General features: G+C 41.8%; 3 protein-coding genes across 4 annotated transcripts; 2 read left to right on the top strand and 1 right to left on the bottom strand.

The window, feature by feature from the left end:
* The first annotated feature begins 66 nt into the window (after window positions 1-66).
* Window positions 67-5,753, top strand: LOC122675203 (pre-mRNA-splicing factor RBM22-like). The gene is made up of 2 exons (XM_043873642.1): window positions 67-212; window positions 3,412-5,753. The coding sequence occupies exon 2, from the start codon at window positions 3,520-3,522 to the stop codon at window positions 4,780-4,782; it is 1,263 nt and encodes a 420-aa protein (XP_043729577.1). The 5' UTR covers window positions 67-212; window positions 3,412-3,519; the 3' UTR covers window positions 4,783-5,753.
* Window positions 5,727-14,494, bottom strand: LOC122675192 (tRNA pseudouridine(38/39) synthase-like). 2 transcript variants are annotated; one of them, XM_043873640.1, is made up of 5 exons: window positions 14,449-14,494; window positions 7,650-8,070; window positions 6,972-7,537; window positions 6,235-6,425; window positions 5,727-6,120 (listed from the first exon to the last, which is right to left on the bottom strand). In XM_043873640.1, exons 2-5 carry the CDS (start codon window positions 8,025-8,027, stop codon window positions 5,810-5,812), a joined length of 1,446 nt encoding a protein of 481 aa, XP_043729575.1. In that variant the 5' UTR covers window positions 8,028-8,070; window positions 14,449-14,494; the 3' UTR covers window positions 5,727-5,809. The 2 variants fall into 2 exon arrangements, with proteins under 2 accessions (XP_043729575.1, XP_043729571.1); XM_043873636.1 differs by lacking the exon at window positions 14,449-14,494 and adding an exon at window positions 12,559-14,416.
* LOC122675238 (hydrolethalus syndrome protein 1 homolog) lies at window positions 8,614-12,583 on the top strand. Its single transcript, XM_043873665.1, has 2 exons — window positions 8,614-8,732; window positions 11,259-12,583. The coding sequence occupies exons 1-2, from the start codon at window positions 8,719-8,721 to the stop codon at window positions 12,187-12,189; spliced, it is 945 nt and encodes a 314-aa protein (XP_043729600.1). The 5' UTR covers window positions 8,614-8,718; the 3' UTR covers window positions 12,190-12,583.
* Window positions 14,495-14,834: the final 340 nt, after the last annotated feature.

The following is a 14,834-nucleotide window of genomic DNA, read 5'->3' as shown; positions in this document are numbered from 1 at the left end:
TATGGGCCAATAAGAAGACGGAATGTGGGGCCTGGGGGGGCCGGACTGTTGGCTCTTCGGGTTTAAACCTGGGCGGCCGGGCCGTTAACGGCAGCCTGGACGCGTTTGTGGCCGGTACGCCTGTGTGAGCTGCGGGAAGCTAACTGAAACCTGCGGTGGTGCGATAGCCGCGCCGCGGGACTCGGTGCGGCCGACGGAAATCGGCTGGGCAGGTAAGCGGGCACATAAGGGGAGAAGTGGTACACGGGCCCCCCCCAGGGCCTGCCGCCCGCCCACGGCTGTAGAGATGGGGCTCTGAGTAGCGAGGAGTTGGAGTCTCCCTCCTCTGGTTGCCGGTCCCCCGAGCGCTCAGTGCAGAGTCCAGGTGTGCGGCCTCTGGGGGCACGTGTGAGCGGCGCCGTGCGTGCCCCCGGTGCGCCCGAACCCTGAGGTCACGTTATGCTCCCACTGCCTGTCCACTGCCCGCCGGGCGGCTGCCGCGGCGAGGACCCCAGTGGTCCGTCCACCCGGCTCTGCGAGGGGATCGGGCTTTGGGGCGGCGGGACCCGTGCCCGCGGAGGAGTCAGCTTCCTCGGAGGCTGGCCCCGAGCGTGCGAGACGGTGACCACGCCCCGGGCCAGCTGGTGCAGACTCTGTGTTGTCATTGTGAAGGGAGAAACCTCTTCTCCCCTTCCAGTTGGTTTCACCTTTGTCAAATTCTGTATGTTACAGTGCGAGAAACTCTTTGCCTAGTGAGTTAGGATAGCGTGTAGAATTGAAGAACCCTTTAGTCTTGCCCAGAATGAAAAAAAAAAAAACAACTTTTTTTTCCTGGTTATAAAAGTTACACAGTCTCATTATTTTTAGAAATCCAAGCACTGGTAAATACATACTAAAAAAGGAAGAAAATACTCGCGATTCTGTCAGCCACAGATTAAAAATCAGTGTTCCTATTTGGGTTTACTTCAGATATTTACATGACTGTAAAGTGTATTTATTTTGAATATAACAAAGCATTTTCATTTAAAAGGCAGATCATGCCTCAGTCCCTAGTATTTCAGGAATAAGACATTTGATCCATATCAAATGGAGACATGCATTATCATTTTTAATGGGGGCATAATATTTCTTGCTGTGGCTCTACTATGCCATATTATTTAACCTGTCCCCTAATGGATGGACATTTGTTTTTCTAATTTCTTCATCAGAAAACAGTATGGTAGTGGTTACTTGCAGACATATATGTTTGTATTCTTGTCCAGTTTATCTCCTTAGAATAATTTCTTGGAAATGGATGGTGTGTTCGAAAAAATGGTACAGTTTAAATTCCGATTCAGGGTGGGAGGGAGGCTAAACAGGGAGGGGATACACACTTATGGCTGATTCCAATACAGCATGGCAGAAACCAATACAGCATTGTAAAACAATTAGAAATAAATTCTGGTTCATGCCAGAGTGCCCTCTAGAAAAACTGTCGGTTCCCCCTCCCCCACCCCCCTCAGCAGTACAGAGTGTAAGAGTAGATATTTCTCCACACTCTGCCCTGCATTAAAAAATCTTGCCAATCTAAAAGGATAACTTAATGTTTTTGTTTGCATTATTGATGAGATGGAACTTTTTATGTTTATTAGTCATGATTTCTTTGATAAATCGTCTGTCTTTTGTCTATTCTGCCGCTGTGTGTCACTTAGCTCTCTAAGAGGAATGTGAATTAGTGATTTTTGAACCTGTTATATAATTTCCACTAGTCTGTTGTTTCTTTGGATTATGGTTATCTTTTTTTAGGGTATTTTGTTTTCTTTTGTTCTAATATTGCCGTGCTTGAAGCTACACGCTTCACTTCCAAGAAGTAGAGGAATTTGTTCTAACTCAGCAAAGTTTAGAATCTTAACTAGTGACCCAGCCCCTCTTCCAATTTTAAACCCTTCCCTTCCACTCTTGAAATCCTTTCATTTGTAACTAACTCAACTTGAGCACTTAATGGCTTCAGATTTTGACAAGATACTGCTGGGTATTTTGGTGCAGATAATATCTGTATTTATCTACAAAATATAAGCTGTTCTAGCATCTGTGTGAAGGTTTCCCTATAGGTAAGGAGAAAGGATTATCAGTTCTTCATATTAAAAAAGAAAGAGAAAAAACTGACAGCTACTTATGGATCTTGCTAAATTGTATATTTTATTATTTGCAAACACCTGTCTTCATACACTCAAGAAAAAGTGTGTAATAATTTGACTGCAAAGAAAATATGCTAATCATAGTATAGTACACATGCCATTAAAAAAAAAAAAAAGTCACTTTGGGCTTTAGTGTTGGAAATCCACCCAGCCCAGTGTCCTGTTCCATTTCTGTCCCTACTTTCCTACTTTCCACCTAGTTTTGTATTGCATGAACGTTGAAATGGATGGTATAATAGTTCTCACAAAGCACCATTTTATTTATATACGTAACATATACTTACATGTTATGTATATAAAATCTTGTTTAAACTTCATAACCTATTGAAATAATTGTTTTCCAAAGTAAAAGCTAAGCCCTGCTTTACTTACATTCATTTAGTCTCTTACCATGGGTCAGACTTTGGAGTTTGTACATTGTATTATACAATACAGATAATTCTGCAAAGTTACATTTGGGGACTTCTGATTTGCTTCATCTGTGATGATTGTCCTGAGTTTTTCTTTCTTTTTTTTTGTCCTGAGTTTTTCTATGGCAACTACCAGAAATAATGTCACTAAATCCTTATTCTAGATTTGATAATACATCTATGTTAACCTTGAAAGGATTTCACTTAAGATCAAAGACCCTAATCCTCTCTTTTGCTTCTACTAGACTCTTCTAAGCATGGCTTTTTAGTTAGTTGCTTTTCACTCATGTATCATTTTTTAGAGTTGATTTTTTTGATTCCCTAAACTCTGTTCTTTTACTAGGTTTTTTTTGTTTGTTTGTTTTTTTCAATTGAAAACTAACGCCAGTGCAAGTACATTGAAATAAGGTAGAAAGTTGAAAAAAATAAAATGCTTTGGTTTGTTCTTATATGTTTAAGTGGGAATATTTTGCTACACTCCATGATTATGCTAAAAACAGAAGGATCTTTACCTCAAAATTAAAGGAGAAAGACCATTTGTGGCTCACATAGCAGTATTAATAGATGGATAAGCTTCCTGAAAGATGCTGTGTTTTATCTACTTAGGTCATTTTCACTAAACCAGTTTATCAAATATGTTTTATGTTTTTAAGTTTTGACATTTGGGCAAAGCTCTTTTATGAGAACTCAGATGAGTAGTGTCATTTGCTTTTAAAAAGAACAGCACAACAAATCAGATACTTGTGGGTTCTGGTTTTAATGAATTTGAACACAAGGCACAGGTTTCCAGGTGTATGTAAATACATGTCCATTTAAAAATTTCTTCTTGCTTGTCCCACCTCTAGTTCTCCTGGACAGGAAAGAAGGAATGTTTAAACTTCTTGTGCAAGACAGACTTCTTGGTGGCGGTCCTCTCCCAACTCAAGCTGTGGCTGCCTCCAGACGCTCTCAAGATGGCGATCTCTCTGTGTTCCAACACCTACAACAGGCAGAATTGGGAGGATGCGGACTTCCCTATTCTGTGCCAGACATGTCTTGGAGAAAACCCATATATCCGAATGACCAAAGAAAAGTATGGGAAGGAATGCAAAATCTGTGCCAGGCCATTCACAGTGTTTCGCTGGTGCCCTGGGGTCCGCATGCGTTTCAAGAAGACTGAAGTGTGTCAGACCTGCAGTAAATTGAAGAATGTCTGTCAGACCTGCCTCTTAGACCTAGAGTATGGCCTGCCTATCCAGGTTCGTGATGCAGGATTGTCTTTTAAGGATGACATGCCAAAGTCCGACGTCAACAAAGAGTACTACACACAGAATATGGAGAGAGAGATTTCCAACTCTGATGGAATGCGGCCAGTTGGCATGTTGGGGAAAGCCACATCCACCAGTGACATGCTGCTCAAACTGGCCCGGACCACACCCTACTACAAAAGGAATCGACCACACATTTGCTCCTTCTGGGTGAAAGGAGAATGTAAGAGAGGAGAGGAGTGTCCATACAGACATGAAAAACCAACAGATCCGGATGACCCCCTTGCTGATCAGAACATTAAAGACCGATATTATGGAATCAATGACCCTGTGGCAGATAAACTCTTGAAGCGGGCTTCAACAATGCCACGTCTGGACCCACCAGAGGACAAGACTATCACCACACTGTATGTTGGTGGTCTGGGCGATACCATTACTGAGACCGATCTAAGGAATCACTTCTACCAGTTTGGAGAAATCCGGACCATCACTGTTGTGCAAAGACAGCAGTGTGCTTTCATCCAGTTTGCCACAAGGCAGGCTGCAGAAGTGGCTGCCGAGAAGTCCTTTAATAAGTTGATTGTCAATGGCCGCAGGCTCAACGTGAAATGGGGGAGGTCCCAGGCAGCCAGAGGGAAAGAAAAGGAGAAGGACGGAACCACAGACTCTGCAGTCAAGCTTGAGCCCGTTCCAGGGCTCCCAGGAGCTCTTCCTCCTCCTCCTGCCGCAGAAGAAGAAGCCTCTGCCAACTACTTCAACCTACCGCCCGGTGGTCCTCCGGCTGTGGTGAACATTGCCCTGCCACCCCCACCTGGTATTGTCCCGCCCACACCCCCAGGTTTTGGGCCACACATGTTCCACCCCATGGGACCACCCCCTCCTTTCATGAGGGCCCCAGGACCAATCCACTATCCTTCTCAGGACCCTCAGAGGATGGGAGCACATGCCGGGAAACACAGCAGCTCCTAGCACTCGTCACCGCTCTGGGGGCTCTACGGAAGAGAGGGCGCTTAAAAACCCTAGGAAATGAATCCCGGGATAAATCTATTTTTCCTTCCTTCGTAGTTTCCATGGTAGTGGAATGTATTCAGATGTGGGCAGTTGGAGAATGACAGCCATGATTTCCTCTATGTGTTCTCAAAGGATTGATGGACCTGAAATAAGCTGCCATTAACACATCTGGTTATTGCTATAACATTACTAATAAAACTTAATGCTTCTTCCCCTCTTCTGTATGGGGAACAAGCAACTGGGTGAATTGGAATGTCCAAGGGAGTTACCATCCCAACCATATGTTCATTTTATATCTTCTTTTGGTGGGTGGGGGGTGGGAAATGACCTGCAGTAAGAAAAACAAGCAAACAGTTTTTGACCTTTTTTATGTCCATTGGATGTTTTCCTTTTTATCGTCTAAAAAAAGATTACTAGTACTAACCATTGTAGTAGCAAGAGTGTGATTTAATGCTTCTAAAGTCACACTCTTGAAAGACAAGTAGAAACAGCACCCAGCACAACCCAGATTTTCTCTCTTCTTTCCTGATTTATTAAGGAATCTGGCTGATTCCAAAAAAGACAAAAATTACTTTTCATTCCTGTCAGATGGAGACACAGATTTCATGGAGCTGTGTATCACTGATTAAACCTGGTATTTGAGATGAAATTATTTTAAAGAACTTCCTGTAAAACACTTTAAGAAACTGTGAAAGGAAAAGAATTGAGTGTGTTTGAATGGAAGACTTGTGGCCTACAGCTGGAATGTCAATCTTCAGCATTCACCTTTGTGTGGCTTCAGCGTCTCATTTTAATTTCCTGCTCAGGGCCCGGCATTCTGTTTGGTCTTACAATATTTGGAAATAACTGAATTGTAGATGGAAAAAAAAAATTGTTGTCTTGTATTTTGGTTTTGCAAAATAAAAACAGGTCAATTTTTATAAAAAAAACTTCTGTAGCCTAATGGTGCTTTGTTGCCTCCTGGATCTTGGTGAGTTTTCTGTGGTTAAATGATGCTTTTAAGTTTTGCATCAACACAAATTCTCTTCGTTGGCTTCTCAAAAACAGTATTTTCTTCCTCTAGTGTGTCACTACAGTCCCTTTTGGCTTTTGTTTCTTCCTCATGGGATAAATGTGGGTGTTCAATGCGTCCCCTACGTACAAAATGCTCGATCCGGGATTCTAATCCTTGGCATTTAGGACGATCCATTAGGGGCTTATAAGTGCGCATTTTCACTCCTTCTACAAAGGCACTGGTCTGCTTCATGACAGAGGGCTTAACATTTCTCCATTCTATCATTCCATCCATCTTTGGTCCTGTAATATATACAGTCAAGCATTATAGTGGATACTTTACCACAACAGAATCACTTCCAAACTCTGTGAATCTCCCTCCCCCACAACCCTGGATAACTTTGGTTCCCATCATACCTGTTCCACAGGGCAGTGCAACAGAGTCCAGTCCTTGCAGCATACTATACAACATCTGAGTTTTCACAGCATGATTAGCCCATAGTTGCTGAAGGTGGGTAACATTGAACTCCTGAACTTCCCGGTCATAGATCCACTTAATATTTTCAAACTTACAGTCATACAAGACTAAAGGATATTCCACAGCCATGCTAGACAAGAAACAGGATGAGAATACACAGCAGCCATCCAGCAGGTCTTAAAAAACAGGATCAGCTGGCTTAAGAGGAGGGGCGAAATTTTGTCAATATGGAGTATGTAATAGTTGAGAAGATATGACACCATCCCTCATGTTGAACAACTTTATAACTAAAAAAAGAAAAACGCAGCAAACCATGGATCACTTAGTTAGGCTTGATCTACATTATGGAAAATTTCAATTGTAACAAGTCACCTAGAAGTGAGTTGACTTGGCCCCACCATAATGCTGTAAAACTAACTAAGGGGCCTGGTCCAGACACTTGTTACTTACTAAAGGGACAGAACAATGACAGAAGAAAATGAAAAGGTAATCACTGTTACATGTTCATAACGTTCTACAAGTTAGAGTAAAAGCCTCATGAAGGGAGAATCAGAAACTTAGTTTTTTAGACAATGGTGGGGAGAGGAAGAATATTTTAAAATATATTCTAATATATCTAAGGGCAATAGCTGTTTTTTTTTGGGGGGGACAGTCTGGGTTTGTGTTTTTAACTTACCTATATTGAGGCTTCTGGGGATTTTTCTCTATGTTCAGCAGCTCATCAATAACCTCTGGCTTCTCCATTCCTTGGCCAATCAGAAAAAGAATAGCCATCATACAGCGGACTTGATGATAAAGGAACGCCTGACCAGTCACTTCAAACTGGCATAACTGAAAGGGTTCTTGCCATCCCTCCTCGGCCAGGTTCTGGCCCACTCGCTGTACTTGAGCAGACAGGATGGTCCTCTGAAAATTAATCACCCCATTGGCTACGTCCATTTTACATAAGTTCCTAAAATCATGTGTGCCAACATACTTCTGAGCTGCATAGTTCATGGTTACAATGTCTAAGTTAGCACAAGGGAAAAAATAGCGGTAGGTCCGCTCAAGACAGCTGAACCTAGCACTGAAGCTAGTTTCTACGGGAGCCCAGGCCAGCACTCGGATGTCTGGAGGCAATACCCGGTTGAGAATGTGGGTATAACGGATCTCTGTAGCCACATCATTGACTTCGTCTTTTAAGTTAAGATCCTCAGAATCCCTGCCCTTTGGAAAGTGAGAACGTAGGTCAAGAGAAATCACCTGTGGAATTAAGAGAACGATATTTAGAGATACAAATAATCTGAATCCTCAGTATGTACACCTAGAATGTATTAGGATTGCTTGCTTTGCAAAACAGGACAATGGCCCTTACCTGTCCAAAGGCACTAACTCCTTTGTCTGTTCGCCCACACCGGTGATAGTTGGATGTCTGCCTGTTTTCTACCAGTCGAGTCTTGGTTAGAGCCTCAAACAGTTTCTCTTCAATTGTATTGCTTGTGTTTTCCTGACTGGCAAAGCCCTGATATCCCCAGCCCAGATAGGCGATCTTTAGAGCTACATGTCTTTGACCGTGAGCACTGAAATCAAAGGCACGCTTAGCTTTCCCCCCAGCTCCTGAAGAATTCTCTCGAATGTTTGAGTCCTTGTTCGTGGCCTGTTCTTTTTTAAGTCGCTTTACCTCCTGCTCCAGTTCCTGTACTCTCTTTAGGAGTTTCTCAGTCTGGATTCTGTCTGCGTCATTTTCAGCCATGATATGACAACCTCGGGAATAAATACAAAGAGATCCACCCTATCTGAAAAGAGAGTAAAGAGACACAGTTTTAGTGCTGATTCCCTTGGTGATGTTGGTATCTATCATTCCATTATATTCAAACAGTATCTAAGATTTAATTTGAGGCCTAAGGGATATATAGACGTTGGATTCTGCCCAGGGATACAAGCCCTAGCTTCATTATTGTGGATCGATCATCTAGATATTATTCTTTTCCATCATGTCTGGTCAATTCACAGTGAAAAAGGAAGGTAGCATCAAACAAAAAATAAAAAAATCCAGCTAGCATTGTTAACATTTAAGTAGTCAGAATTTAGGGGAAATGTAGATTTCAATTGTCTATTATTCATGAGCCGAGATGGTGGAGGATTGATGTTATTGATATTTTTCCCCTAAAACATTTCCTTTTGATGTCTCATTATATTTGTGCTATCTTCCAATCATAAAATCTTTTTATATGGAGTATTATGTCTATGTCAAGTTTCTGCTGCTTTCTAATATTGCAGATAAAATTAGTGCTTGTGGTGGGTGGTGTGTTCTGTCATCTCAAACAGTTCTGTCTTAAAGGTGGTGCAGCTCAAGCTGGCCCAGTGGAAGAAACTTGTCAGTGATTGTACTTCATATTGGAAGTAGAATCTGGAATCAAGATTTTACCCCTTTAAGCAGCTTGATGGCACAAAGAAGGTAATTAAGCATTAAGATCTTTCTAAGTCAAATTTAATGCATGTTCTGATAAGAGATTTCTGTACCTCTAGTAGTTAAAATTGTCATGATGGAAAACTAAAGTCACTCTGGATAATATAATTTAGATATCAGTGTTGAAATTCCTGACGTATTGCAATAATCTGAGGACAACTGTACCTACATCTGTAAACTGGGATGGTACTAGACAGTCTTTGACTGATGGTTACTTTACGTCTAGGTAACTCATTTAGTTTTTTGCTCTTTGAGTTTCTATGACAGATACAAATTTAAATGTAAAAAATGAAACTATACAAGTATTAGGAGAAAACATGACATAACCATCTTACAATCTTGAAGTAGGGAAGGCATAAGTAAGGAGCTGCAGAAACCCAAAAAACTGCGACCACCTAAGAATATGTTTCTAACAACCAAAAGTCAGAAGTTAGATAACAAACTGGAAGAAAACTGTAATGATAGTATGTATTTCATATATACTCAGCTTTCATATAAAGATCTATAAGGAAAATACCAGCAACCTGAGAGGTAAACGGAAACAAGCATATTTCATACAGAGGGAAAAAAATCTCACAAATGTATGCAAAGATGCTCAAATTTACTCAATTTAAATAAATGCCAGTATATAGGAGGGCTGTTTCATCAAACTGACTGCAAAGAGGAGAGTGTTTGATAGTATACCACCTTGAAGAGAGGAACGAGAAACAAGCTTTGGAATACACACTCAGTACTTCTTTAGAGGGAATCAGGCAACAGCTATGAAAATTGAGTGCACACATGCCTTTGACCCACCTATTCCATTTCTAGAAATTGAATGTACACATATGCTTGCACAAGTATGTAAAACTTAACAAGGTATTTGTTATAAGACTCGTTTTTAAGAACAAAAATGAAATCACTAAATTAAATCACTCTGGAACACGCTGAATAAATTATGGTATGTCCATACCTTGGACTTCTATATACCTTTAAACAATGAAGTCAGTCTCTTATTTCTGACACTGACACAGCTGGATCACTAAGACTGTTTAGGACTCAAAAGAGTTTCTTTATGGTATAAAAATGTGTATATGAATATGGAAAATTACTGGAGAAATGATAAGAAGCTGCCTTTGACAGTGAAACTTGCTTTGGGTGAGGGGGTGGGGAGTCCTTGCTTTAAACTACATGTACATGTACATGTATTAGTTTTTCAGCCTGAGAAAAATATCAGAGATACAGGAAATAGTGGGCAGTAGATACGCATTCTAGATCCAGTCAGGAAACTGGCATTGGGTGTTTGGTTTGGGTACTTAAAGGACTTAAGCATAAGGAGTGTGTGCTTGTGATGGTCTTTTGGATCAAATCACTCTCACAGTTAAAAGCATGGACTCTGAACCCAGACTGCCTGAGTTAGCATTCCAGCTCAACCACTTACTAGCGCTGTAACCTTAGGCTATTTAATCTGTCCATGCCTCATGCTACTCATCTGTGAAAAGGAGATACTAAAAGTACTTATCCCACAGCTGTGAGGATTACATGAGTTAATAAATGTAAAGCACACGAAAACAGTGCTGGGTCCATAAAGTGTCCCTCTAAAGTCCAAGTTAGATAATGTACATGAAGCATTATGCCCCATATCATTAATCTCTTGAGCTTTTCTTATGCCAGAACCCACCTATCCTAGGAGCTACTAAAGGTGGCAAGACTTCCAGGCAGTAAAATTGGGAGTGATTAAGAAGAGCCTGGAAATGAAAGCGGGTAATAAACCCTGAGTTGAGTTAATGCCTGCAAAATGACTGCAGCCATGAAATCAAAAGACGCTTGCTTCTTGGAAGAAAAGCTATGACCAAAGTAGACAGCATATTAAAAAGCAGAGACATTACTTTGGCAACTAAGGTCTGCCTAGCCAAAGCTATGATTTTTCCAGTAGTCATGTATGGAAGTGAGAGTGGACTCTAAAGAAAGCTGAGAGCCTAAGAATTGATGCTTTTGAACTGTGGTGGTGGAAACGACTCTTAAGAGTCCGTTGGACTGCCTGGAGATCAAACCAGTCCATCCTAAAAGAAATCAGTCGTGAATTTTCATTGGAAGGATTGATGTTGAAACTGAAACTCCAATACTCTGGCCACCTGCTGGGAAGAACTGACTCATTGGAAAAGACCCTGATGCTGGGAAAGATTGAAGGCAGGAGGAGAAGGGACGACAGAGGATGAGATGGTTGGAGGCATCACCGACTCGATGGACCTGAGTGAGCAAGCTCCAGGAGTTGGTGATGGACAGGGAAGCCTGGTGTGCTGCAGTCCATGGGGTCGCAAAGAGTCAAAGACGACAGAGCGACTGAACTGAACTGAGTTACTGCCCCTCCAAAGTGCTCCCTTACTGCCTGTACTAATCTGTATTTTACCACATACTTAACTGTTGTACTTATGACTGTTCTGTTTCACTGCTATAAAATAGTACATAGGAAGGGAATGGTGTTTGAGCTGGAAGTTTATTATCAGAGGTCTAATCAGTGATTTTCTCTTACAGAAGGTCCTTCAGTGTAGGAGAAGCAGTGGAGGAACTTGTGGGACCTGATGGACTAAAATGGGCTGATATGGATCCAGAAGAACGAATGCTAGTAGCCGCTAAAGCTTACACTCATATCTGTGCAGGCCACGGTGAGGGAGATGTCAGGAGAGAAGCCCAGTCCATCCTGTATGATCCCTACAGTAAAGCCTCAGTAACCTCAGGAAAGCGACCTGCTTTTCCTGCACAACTGCATTACCCACACATAGAAAGCAATGCCCCTTCAGAAGCAGTCTCAGAGACCTCCCAAAGACTCCGAAAGCCAGTTATGAAGAGAAAGGTGCTGCGTCGAAAGCCAGGTGGGGAAGTATTAGTGACAGATGAGTCAATGATCAGTGAATCAGAGTCTGGTACAGAAAGTGACATGGATGTCTGGGACTTAAGACAAAGGCTGATGAATCTGCACTTCCAGGAAGACAGGGAATCTCCAGTTGATATTTCACAAAAATTTAGTCTACCACGTGAATACCAAGGAATTTCTCAAGATCAGCTCATTTGCTATCTACGAAGAGAAGAAATAGGCCCTCCAGCTTATGAACAAGACCTGATTGTTGCCAGCCGGCCCAAGTCCTTTATCCTCCCAAGGCTGGACCAGTTGAGCCGAAACCGGGGCAAGATAGACCGGGTAGCCCGCTATTTTGAATATAAACGAGACTGGGACTCCATGCGGTTACCTGGTGAAGATCACAGAAAGGAATTACGCTGGGGTATCCGAGAGCAGATGCTTTGTCGTGCAGAAGCCCAGTCCAAGCCTCAGCATATATATGTTCCCAACAATTACCTAGTGCCAACTGAGAAGAAACGATCTGCCCTTCGCTGGGGTGTTCGTTGTGACCTTGCAAATGGTGTGATGCCCAAGAAACTTCCTTCCTTCCCTCTTTCTCCTTCTTAAGTCTTTTTTTTTTTTTAAACTAGTCTCTCCTTTCACAGGATTGTTTGCAATAATCTGGTTCTTAGTATCTCTCCTTTTATTTAAATAGAAACAACTAACTCAAAATACCATGGAACACAGAGTAAGGACTTCACCCATCACTGGTCTTTCCTAGATATATGTCACATTGGTATCTACCACTTAACTTCCAAATGACCATCACATCTAGCAGTTGCAAGAAGAATCATGCCAGAAAAACAGACCTAGGCTTTCTGTTTTGTCTTAGTGAGCAAAGCCAGCACTATTTGTTTCATGAACTTGTTACTTTTGGCCAGTGTGAGTTGCTGTTTTTATCACTGTGTTTTTAAAGTTGCTGAGCAGTAAGCTTACCTATTAAAGACTTTTGGAAATTTGTGAACTTGACCTTATTTTCCCTTAAATATTTTCCAAAGGCAATCTCAAACCTAGGTTATGATTCTGCTTCCAATCATACTCTGCACACATACTCTCCGCACCTAAATGAGAGCCAAAGGGAATGAACAAAAACCTGGCCTTTACACACAATCCTACATGAAGGAAGAGCAAGATAACCTTTGTTACTAAAGGAATACAGTAATTCCACTAACCATGTTAAATGTTTTTTAATAGATGCTCAATAATAGCACGATATCCCATGCAAAGTTCTAACCCAAGTTTTGTTTCACAATTATTTCAGTAATATGTTGCCCTCCGTTTGTCACTTCTGGAATGCCATACTTTTTATAATTTGCCTCTGAGATTTTCTTAGAGATCATGTCTGTCATTTGAAAGCTATTGCCACACTACAACAGAGCTTCAAACTTTTAGCAGCTGGAGCCAGATGCAGACATAACAACCAAAATAAATCTGGTTGTTGGGGTCAAATCACTAACTGAGCTCATCTGAACTCTTGGATCTGTTTGTTCTTCACTTCTGTTCCAATAATACCTAAAACCTGGGGGCTGTCAGGTTTAGCATTTAAGCCAGAAGAGTGACAGCAGAAATAGCTTGCTTGTTCAAGGGAAAAACAGCCATGTAACAAAAACGAATGACCTTGACCATTACTATCTGCTAAAATACATTTTCACTGTAATATTTAAGTTACATCATTCATTCACCCAGTTCCATTGTTAAGCATTCATCAGGGAGAGAAATAATCAGTGGCTCAAAGATACATGCAACATTCACTGCAAATAAGTAGAAACTGCCAACTGTCCAATAGTGAAGTAATTAGACATTAGTCATTGGAAATATATGGGAAGCTAATAGAAAAAGGAAAATTAGATCAAGCATACAGGCCGCACACACTGTCTGACTGCACACACAAAGCACAAGGAAAGATCAACACACCTAACTCCAGGTAGTGGGATTCAAGGTAGTTTGTACCTCTTAAAAAGTTAACAGCAACATAGCATTTTTTACATACAAATAGTTAAAAAAAAAAAACTCTCAATGGTTTGCCTCTTCATATATTTTTCAAACCCCAATATTACCTACCTTATGAAACCAATTAACTAGACCAAAGGTATTAAACCGGTAGTAAAACATTTTTGGTAAAAGGGAACTGACTCAGTAGTTTTCCCCAGAACGCCAGCTCCCCTCAGGGTGAAGCGCAGTGGTTCTCAAGCAGCTGTGTAATAGGAGGAAGGGAAGTAAAAGTCGCTCAGTCGTGTCTGACTGCGACCCCATGGTATACGGTCCATGGAAATCTCCAGCCCAGAATACTGGAGTGGGTAGACTTTCTCATCTCCAGGGGATCCTCCCAACCCAGGAATCGAACCCAGGTGTCCTGCATTGTGGGCAGATTCTTTATACCAGCTGAGCCACCACGGAAGTCCAGGAAAGGGGTCACCAAATTATCAAACCAATGTTCAAATTTGGGGGGAAACTGTTGCCACACCTCCCCACTCCACATACTACCGGAATCTCCACTTCTAACTAATATTTGGTTTCATGAGCAAACGAATTCTGAGGCAGAAGAGACTACACTCCGCGGTCCCAGGGGCCTCAAGAAATCGAAGTAAACAAGCTCCTAACTGCTGCACGTTTCTGAGAACTGCTCCAAGAAGCACCAGACACAAAAACACAGGGTCTTTAGCGAGGTTCCACTTCCATACTCAAAAGAGTGCTCTCCTGAAAAGATCAAGGTACAGAAAAGGGAGCATAGGGGAAATGACAGAAACGTCCATCTGCTTGCCCATCTGTTCGTTCCTCTTTGTAGAACCCAGAAAATAATTCACCCCCCAACACCCGCACACTTACCTTCCGGTTGTCGGCCACGCCGCTTTCTTCGAGACAGGAAGCTGTCACTTTGCGCCGGGTCCTCATGGGAAATGTAGTCCAACTTTATGGGAAATGTAGTTCTAAGAGCCGGGAGTGCAGGTTTAACACTGAAATCTGCCTAAAGTTTTGCAGTCCGGCCACATTCTAGGCACCTCCAACAAGGCATGATCTGGGGCCTGCGCGAGGACAAGAATAAAAGAGAGGATAATTTCTCGTCCGCTAAAATAATAGAACGTTAAATTTAAAGAACCTGACCCGATTTTATTCGTAGTTAAATTAGTAGGAAGCTATCACTGACAGTCGAAACCATTTACAATTAGACTCCACATGAAGGGCTGAAAAGGAATGTGATCGTCCCATAACAA

This window comes from Cervus elaphus, chromosome 2, assembly GCF_910594005.1.
Source record: "Cervus elaphus chromosome 2, mCerEla1.1, whole genome shotgun sequence".
Classification (NCBI taxonomy): domain Eukaryota; kingdom Metazoa; phylum Chordata; class Mammalia; order Artiodactyla; family Cervidae; genus Cervus; species Cervus elaphus.
The sequence above is the reverse complement of the archived record's forward strand: the minus strand, read 5'-3'. Positions and strand labels throughout refer to the sequence as shown.

Coding starts and splice junctions, on each gene's coding strand:
- LOC122675203 (XM_043873642.1), top strand. CDS start 3,520: ATGGCGATCTCTCTGTGTTCCAACACCTACAACAGGCAGAATTGGGAG.
- LOC122675192 (XM_043873640.1), bottom strand. CDS start 8,027: ATGGCTGAAAATGACGCAGACAGAATCCAGACTGAGAAACTCCTAAAG. Junction 7,538..7,649: donor GAGTTAGTGCCTTTGGACAG/GTAAGGGCCATT, acceptor TTAATTCCACAG/GTGATTTCTCTTGACCTACG. Junction 6,121..6,234: donor TGCACTGCCCTGTGGAACAG/GTATGATGGGAA, acceptor TATATATTACAG/GACCAAAGATGGATGGAATG.